This window comes from Portunus trituberculatus, chromosome 24, assembly GCF_017591435.1.
Source record: "Portunus trituberculatus isolate SZX2019 chromosome 24, ASM1759143v1, whole genome shotgun sequence".
Taxonomy (NCBI): Eukaryota; Metazoa; Arthropoda; class Malacostraca; order Decapoda; family Portunidae; genus Portunus; species Portunus trituberculatus.
The window spans coordinates 14,423,711-14,432,455 of NC_059278.1; the positions used below are offsets into that span (position 1 = coordinate 14,423,711).

Here is an 8,745-nt window from a genome sequence, read left to right on the forward strand (position 1 = left end):
TATATATATATACACACACACACACACACACACACACACACACACACACACACATACACATTTGATGCTTCAAGTAATTCTAATTCGAAAATACTTTGTACAGACATGCTGTGTTTTGGTTCATTTTGCGTGGAATTAAGCTCAGGTTGATTGTAACAATTTGCTGCCTCTGAGTAAGCCTGAGCGTGACCCTCCCTCATCCCATGCATTGTTTACTAGGTATCACCAGTGATGCTGGCCGGCATTAAATTATAATTATTGTGAACAATGTATGCAGTCAAACTATTACAGGAACCAGTTAGCAAATGACAAATTAATTTTTTGTTCGTGTCCGTGTTTCAAGGTTGTGCCTCCGGGAGGAGCTGCGTGTCCTCCTTTCGCAATTTTTCGCCAGCGTGGGTGTTTCCAAGAGGTAATGGTGGGAGACTCCGTTCCTTCAGCTCCTCTGATTCAAGGCAAGGCCATCACGGTGGCACCTTACACTGATCTCGAGCAGTAATCTCCACTTCAGGCTGATTAAAGTCAAGATATTATCTGATCTATTTTGTTTGCTTTTTTTACAAAGAGAGTTTAGGATTTTTAAATCCGCGAGATACAACGCATATTTCACAGTCAACCTGTTACTAATTCATAACCATTGATATTTCGCTTCCATTTAATGATCTTTTATATTTCAATTGACATAGTTTACTGGATTTGTAAGACAGTGACCACTTTCCTATTATAATGGAATCATTGGAGTCTGAACCACGGTCTCATTATTACTTCCCAGTGGAGTCTGAACGGAACTGAATGGCAGCGTTTTACAGAACTCGCTCGACCTAATCGTCTATTGGCTGACTGTGATCAGATGTGCTATAAGAAGAGGTATCTGTAGATTTAATCTTTCCAATCACACCTTTATTGCACTTTTCTTCTTTTCTTCGGGTAGAAAATGGAAAAGTGACTAAAAGTAGCATTTGGTTGACATGGAGCTGAACCTGGAAGAAATATATACAATTTGTTTAAGGTGACAAATGACTTACACGAAAGTATTGTACTCTACTGGAGTTGGTCTGCCAGATCATGGTGACGCCAGGATCGTCCAGCACGTTCCTCAGGCTTTGGTAAGGCTGCTGGATATAACGCACTGCCAACACTGACATGAGGTTGCTTGCGTAACTCCTCACCAGCACAAAGGCTACTATCATCCAGGTGGCCAAAACTACGCGTCGCTGCCAGATGTCATGCGTTGTTAAGATATCTGAAAAGAGCCACAGATTTTTTGTTCTTTTTTTCGAAATATTCAGGTGTGTTAGAAAAAAAAAGAACTCCATTCTAGTGTTGGAATCTATTCTAATAACAACAAATGCGAAAATACAATATGCTAATAGTTACATTTTTTGAAGTTCTGTCGAAAAGTTAAAGATACAAAGTTCTAAAGTTCTTGTACCTCATCCTGATTATCCTGACTACACAATCCATCCACTTCTGTGTGTGTGTGTGTGTGTGTGTGTGTGTGTGTGTGTAATTCACTACGGTCGCCTTCTGGTCGGTCACCCAGCCAGCCTTCCCCATTAAGAAGCGAGCTCAGAGTTCATAGACCGATCTTCGGGTAGGACTGAGACCACAACACATTCCATCACCTGGAAAGCGAGGTCGCAACCCCTCGAGTTACAGATGCTACATTTGCTTCACCGCGCCCGGGACTCGAACCCGAGCCTTCTCGGTTGTGAGCCGAGTGTGCTAACCAGGACACCACGCGGTGTGTGTGTGTGTGTGTGTGTGTGTGTGTGTGTGTGTGTGTGTGTGTGTGTGTGTGTGTGTGTTAGGTTGTTTTGCAACTATGTTGTTTTTGGTTCAGACGGTCATTCCCCTCTTTTTGAGGCTTAAACTGTCCTCCCCAAGTGGTGTTACAGGCAAGATGTTTGCAAGAAATCTTTATAGAGGCTGTTATCAGCCCAAGGACTTGATAGCTATAGCGGTAGGTTAATGGCGTTGGCTTGAAAACCAGCCAGCGTTCCGCAGTATCGGAGCTCAGAGCACCGAGGTCTCTTTGTGCGGCGCCTCCACTTAAGCAAAGAATTAGTCTTCACCACTCTTTATTTAGTTCCCATTAGATAAAAGCATTTTCTTCTGGATTTTTCTCCAGGAAAATAAGTTATTTTGACATTTGGATGATGGCAAAGTATGATTGATCAGCGAAATTCAAATATCAAATTAATATTATACTCGTATGGATAAACATTAATCTCGTCATTCCGAACAGCATTTTCCCAGGTATGGAAGAGTATAGGGAGAAATTAGAGCCAATTAGCGAGCAACTTGAGCCTGGCCAAAAGTTGCCAGCTGCTGACGTCATTACACACCATGTCTCTCTTATGCATAGATGAAATTCTTACCTTCAAAGTTAATAACACAATATTTCAGCATCCACTAAAGACGTTATTGATAACTGATGTAATACAAAGCAACGTTTCGCTCTATTTTGAAGGGTCTGATGCCTCCATGTGTCTGATAAAACTCACTCACAAGCATATCATTTCCGTTCCTTGATTTATTCGCCAGTTATCCATTTAGCTCTGTAAGCTCTCAGAATTTTAAATATTGTCTTAAGGCGCCTACACACTTGTTGCATTTCCTTTGCATCACCGTTGCGTAGCAGTATGGACGGGATAGCGATGCAGCTTTGCGTGTCAAAATATGATACAAACATACACAACGAGCTCGATCTGCAATTTGTAGGTCCTTTGCCGTCACATTAAAGGAATGATACACGACTCACCAACCCTTGTGTGGACGGGGAGCGTGGCATCATCCCGTTGCACGTTCTGTATTGTCGTTGACGGCAGACAACAGAAACTCATAATCAGTTTGGTGCATCCTTGGAAAGATTTTATACAGTCTACTCACGTGCTGGAATATTAAGTCAGCCAACATAGTTGTTCCATTGCACATCTCCCTACTTGCATAGAGTTTAGATATCCACCAACGCCGTGACTTCTTTTTTCCTTTTACTGACTTGATGTTCATGAATGAAAATATACGCGGCCGCAGCCAACTGCACATTTGCACTCATGGCTACGGTCAGGAAGAAACTGAATAACACTGTTTCACCACGGAACGATGATATTACACGCGGATATACAAGTGGGTACAATATCTTTCCCTCCTTTATTTCATTCTGATGGGACAACTGCCATCTCATCTGTCTCTAAAACTGAACTCTTCTCTCAAACCTTTGTTAACAACTGCACCTTGGATGATTCTGGGCCTGTCCCTAACTCTCCTCCTCCTCCATGTCTACAATTATAGTTCTTCGTAATTATGTAAATTCCATGCCCTCGCTGGCCTAAACCCTCGGAAGGCTTATGGACCTGGTGGTGTCCCTCCTATTGTTCTAAAAAACTGTGCTTCGTACTGCTTGCAAATTGCCTGGCCAAACTCTTTCAACTATGCCTATCGACTTCTACTTTTCCTTCTTGCTAGAAGTTGGCCTACATTCAGACTGTTCCTTAAAAAGGTAATCGTTCTAATCCCTCAAATTACCGCCCTATAGATTTAATCTCTTGCTTATCTAAAGTTTTGAATCTATCCTCAATAGGAAGTTTCTCAAACATCTGTCACTTCACAATCTTCTATCTGATCGCCAGTATGGCTTCCGTCAAGGTCGCTCTACTGGTGATCTGGCTTTCCTTATCGAGTCTTGGTCATCCTCGTTTAGACATTTCGGTGAAACATTTGCTATCGCGTTAGACATATGAAAATATCAAAAGTTTTTGGTAGAGTCTGACACAAAGCTTTGATTTCAAAACTTCCCTTTTACGGTTTCTATCCTTCTCTCTGCAACTTTATCTCAAGTTTCCTTTCCGATCGTTCTATTGCAGCCATGGTAGACGACCTCTGTTCTTCTCGTAAATCTATTGACAGTGGTCTTCCTAAGGGTTCTGTCCTGTCACCCTCTCTCTTTTTATTATTCATTACTGATCACCTCAACCAAACTTCTTGCTCTATCCACTCCTACGCTGATGATACCACCCTACACTTTTTCATGTCTTTTCAGATGCGACCAACCTTTTAGAAAGTCAACAGATCACAATGCCACAGAACGCCTGACTTCTGATCGTTCTAAGATTTCTGATTGCAGCAGAGAAAACTTAGTAGCGTTCAATGTCTCAAAAACTCAATTCCTACATCTATCAACTCGACACAGCCTTCCAGACAACTATCCCCTCTTCTTCAATGACACTCAGCTGTCCCCATCTTCTGCATTCAACATCCTTGGTCTTTTTTTTTTCTAAGTAGGATAAAGGACCAGCCAAGGGACGCCCCAACACACACACACAAAAAAAAAAAAAAAAAAAAATAAATAAAAAAAAAATAAATAAAAAGGCCCACTGGGGTGCTGGTTCTTTACAAGAAAGAAAAGCGTCAGCCAAAATTAGGGAGCAAATGCCCTGATACCTCCCTCTTAAAAGAAGATAAGTCATAGGAAGTAGGAAATACAGAAGCAGGCAGGGAGTTCCAGAGTTTACCAGTGAAAGGTATGAATGACAGAGAGTACCGGTTAACTCTTGCGTTAGGGAGTTGGACAGAATAGGGACGAGAGGAAGAAAAGAGCCTTGTGCAGCGAGGCCGCAGGAGGAAGGGAGGCATGCAGTTAGCAAGATCAGTAGAATGAAAGCATGAAAATAGCGATAAAATATAGAAAGGGATGCAACAGAATAAAAAAAATAAATAAACGAACTGCCGATACGTACAAGGATTGAGACCTCTTTTAGAGCATCGATATAAATTCACATGTACGAGATTTTTTATTTTCCCTCGCGATGGGCGGGTTGTGTTGTTAATACAGTATATATGTATTTTTGAACACAATGACTTCCTTCATCACTATAGGGCTACTCATGAGAGAGAGAGAGAGAGAGAGAGAGAGAGAGAGAGAGAGAGAGAGAGAGAGAGAGAGAGAGAGAGAATTTTTTTAAAAGGCCAACTGAGTTGCCAGTTCCCTTAAAGTCAAGCGAGTTATCCAAAATTCAGGGACAATTGTCTTGAAATCTCCCTCTTAAAATAAGTCAAGTCGTAGGAAGACAACTGTGTTTCGGTGATGTAAAAAAGATGAGGTTTAGCAGAGGAGAGGTGGTGTTCTACAGATTGAAAATTAGATCTAAGACCGCGAATGTTGCAGAAGTTAATGAAGGAAAAGTCAAGGTGTCAAGACATTTATACATAGATTTCTATTTGTCACTAATGAATTTTGCCAGTTGTAACATCTAGTAATGCTGACGTATTAAAACATCATGAAATACCACAGTATCTAATTCATACCTTAACATGGAGATTACATTTACCACTTTATAAACCTAAAACTAAAAGACAAGACACACTGCTCAAGAAAACTTGAGTTTAATGTACTTAATGAATAAACAACTTCCTGACGCCCAAAGTGTACAAACGCGTTAGTTCTTAAGCAGACTAATTCTTTCCATTTCTAAGACTTTTCTTGAGATATCACATTAGTTCAAAGTTTAACGTGGTTATCCTCTTGTTGAATTTCGACATTGCGAAATCCATGGTCATCAAAATGAAGTGCATCAACTTGTAAGCACGACATTTTAAAGGCGGCGTCACTTTCTCCATCGCTGTCGACGATTTCTGTCGTTTTTTCACTGTTTCGTCTATTCTTTCCGTCGTCTTGAGTCAGGCGAAACACAATGTTTTCCTCTAGCGTCAATTTTTAGTCAAATTAAGATCTATGGTTTCTAATAAATTTTTTTATAATAGAAAATTATTTTGTTGTTAATTGGAATGATGCTATAATCTCAACTTAATAGAATCTTAATAAGTTGATGTGTGTGTGTGTGTGTGTGTGTGTGTGTGTGTGTGTGTGTATATATATATATATATATATATATATATATATATATATATATATATATATATATATATATATATATATATATATATATATATATATATATATATATATATATATATATATATATATATATATATATATATATATATATATATATATATATATATATATATATTCTAAGCAGTGACAAACGCGACAGAGGTGGAAGCTAGCTTGTGTGTGACGACGGGCGTCGACAAAAGTTGAGTCTTCAGAAAGTTGACGGAAAAGTGGTAGTGGTGAGTGTTTTTTTGAGTGGGTTGTATTGTTTAAGGCGGTGTCACACTAGCACTTTTTCCGTCTACTTTTTCCGTCGTTTTTTTTTAGAAAATCGACAATATTTTGGCTGCGGCCTGTCACATATAAACGGTGTTTCGTCGTCACTTTCCGCCAACACAGACCGACAATGTAAACACAAACATGGAGGCCACGCTGCGGCAAAGATACGCTGCTCTGAACGTAATACTGTGTATTACGAAATTTAGACGAGCTAAACAAGCCAAAAAGCGTGCATGGATGCGTTCATGGTTAGTGGTAGAACCAATGCACGTAGAAGCAGGTTGAGGAGACGCGGCAAGTCTTGTGGTCTTGGTCTTGGTATGTAAATAAAGGCGGAAAATTTGCAGACGGAAACGATCCCTATCGTCTGACAAATTCATGCGATAAGTTCATGCGGAACGTTCAAAACTAGACGGAAATCGCATTAATGGACGGAAAAAGTGCTAGTGTGACACCGCCTTAATGTACCTTTCGGCTCGCTGACTTCTTTCGTCACTATTCATGAGTATATAGTGAGAAGAGAGAGAGAGAGGGGAAAAAAGTCTACTTATATTTTAACCTGTATAGGTATGATGTTTATATACTATATAAGGTAATATTTGCAATTCTGAGGGTTTACAGAGCTGGTTGGATAACTTAGGCCAATAAATCAAGGAACAGAAATGATATGCCTGTGAGCGAGTTTTATCAGACGCATCTATGCATAAGAGAGAGACACGGTGTTTAATGACGTCAGCAACTGGCAACTTTTGGCCAGGCTCAAGTCGCTTGCTGATTGGCTCTGATTTCTCCTTATGTATAATACTCTTCCAGACTTGGGAAAAATGCCTCCGGGCAACAGAAAACGGCTCCAGGGCTCCATACACGGGTTGGGTGAGGATAGGGACATGACTAACTCAAACAGCTCTCTCTCTCTCTCTCTCTCTCTCTCTCTCTCTCTCTCTCTCTCACACTACGGAAATATGTTAATAGTAAGTGATTTTCACAGTAGGTTCGTACAATAAGAAATAAACCCACGCAAATTTTAGAGAAAAAAAAAATAGTAGGCCTTCTCAAAGCCATTTTCTCAAGATGACAAGCGAGAAAATTTTTTTATGGCAAACTAATCTACTGGTACTATATATATATATATATATATATATATATATATATATATATATATATATATATATATATATATATATATATATATATATATATATATATATATATATATATATATATATATATATATATATATATATATATATATATATATATATATATATATATATATATATATATATATATATATATATATATATATATATATATATATATATATATATATATATATATATTTCAGCATGGCACATGAGTGGTTATCCTGATAAAAGAAAGGCATACACCTTTGTAAGAATGATGAAAGTCAAGTATATGTCATTGTATCATATACAAGCTACTTTCTGAGAGATTTCATACAGTATCCGGGAAAGAAAACACACCATCTTGGCAGAAAGCAGCCATGACAAATATGTGCGTCATCGGATACGTCACGAGTGCCCAATGACGCAAACTATTCGTCATCGTGTTGAAGGAGTTAAGTTGAAGTAAAAATTATCTAACCAATTGCAAAAGCACTATTTATAACTAAAGTATGAAAATAAATTCAATATATTTGCAATACTAGATATTCTGCCAGGCTTACTTTGAGTTGTAAGAGATACAACCTTGCTGTAGCAAAACACGAAGTAGTTGGAAGACGTCACTGGCCCAGCAGGGAGAGCGTTTACTCAAGAACGGCCGAGAAGTCGAAGACAGAAGGAGCATGACGACAGAAACAAGCAGGAGTGTTATGACGATGCTGAGCCACACGTAAGGCTCCAGTGGCAGGTGAAAACTCCAAGGATCCAGTTCAGGCTGCCCCAGCTTTCCTAGTATGACTGAGTATTGTACCAAGAGAGGCGTGGTGTAGTCCACCACCTGGCCACGGGAGGATGTGTAGGCAAAGGATACCATCGAGATGTCCGCCTCCTAAATAAAAAATCTTCCGTTCACAATAGAACTAATTATAGAACTTATTAAGATTAAATACATATCTTAACCTACAAGGATTTTTTTTTTCAGAAAATGAATAAGATGTTGCCTAAAGCTACAGTTATAGATATATCACTTACTTCTTTAATTATCATGCCAATCATGCCTGACCACGTCCCATCAGCTTGCTTGGTTCCATATAAGTTTGCATAGACCATGGTGCATCTACGGCAAGTAAAGATTAGTATGTACAGTTATTAGCCAAGCATATAGATACATTCGTAAGTCATCACTTTGTGTAAGCCAAAACGAGATCATGGAGTGTCCAGGATGTCTTGACACTAAGGTGGGGGTGTATACTGCTGCTAAGCGTGGCAGCTCAACCTACTAGCAAGTGCTGACATCAGTGTATATATATATATATATATATATATATATATATATATATATATATATATATATATATATATACATGTGTAAAATCACCACTTTCTTTTTTAGATTCATGTGACATTTCGGGACAAACGTAATCATAGACAGCATGATAAAAGCGG

At 38.9% G+C, this 8,745-nt stretch overlaps 1 protein-coding gene across 1 annotated transcript; it reads right to left on the reverse strand.

Annotated features, from left to right (window-relative positions):
• Positions 1–883: 883 nt before the first annotated feature.
• On the reverse strand, positions 884–8,409 carry LOC123508187 (glutamate receptor ionotropic, delta-2-like). Its single transcript, XM_045261720.1, has 3 exons — positions 8,332–8,409; positions 7,885–8,188; positions 884–1,243 (listed from the first exon to the last, which is right to left on the reverse strand). Exons 1-3 carry the CDS (start codon positions 8,407–8,409, stop codon positions 1,005–1,007), a joined length of 621 nt encoding a protein of 206 aa, XP_045117655.1. The 3' UTR covers positions 884–1,004.
• Between the last annotated feature and the right edge of the window lie 336 nt (positions 8,410–8,745).

Bases quoted from the DNA above. Each gene is read 5' to 3' on its own strand.
- LOC123508187 (XM_045261720.1), bottom strand. From the start codon at position 8,409: ATGGTCTATGCAAACTTATATGGAACCAAGCAAGCTGATGGGACGTGG. The intron at 8,189-8,331 runs GTAAGTGATATA...TTTTTTATTTAG, and splicing joins TTGGCATGATAATTAAAGAA to GAGGCGGACATCTCGATGGT. The intron at 1,244-7,884 runs GTTGTATCTCTT...GGCTCTTTTCAG, and splicing joins TCGTGTTTTGCTACAGCAAG to ATATCTTAACAACGCATGAC.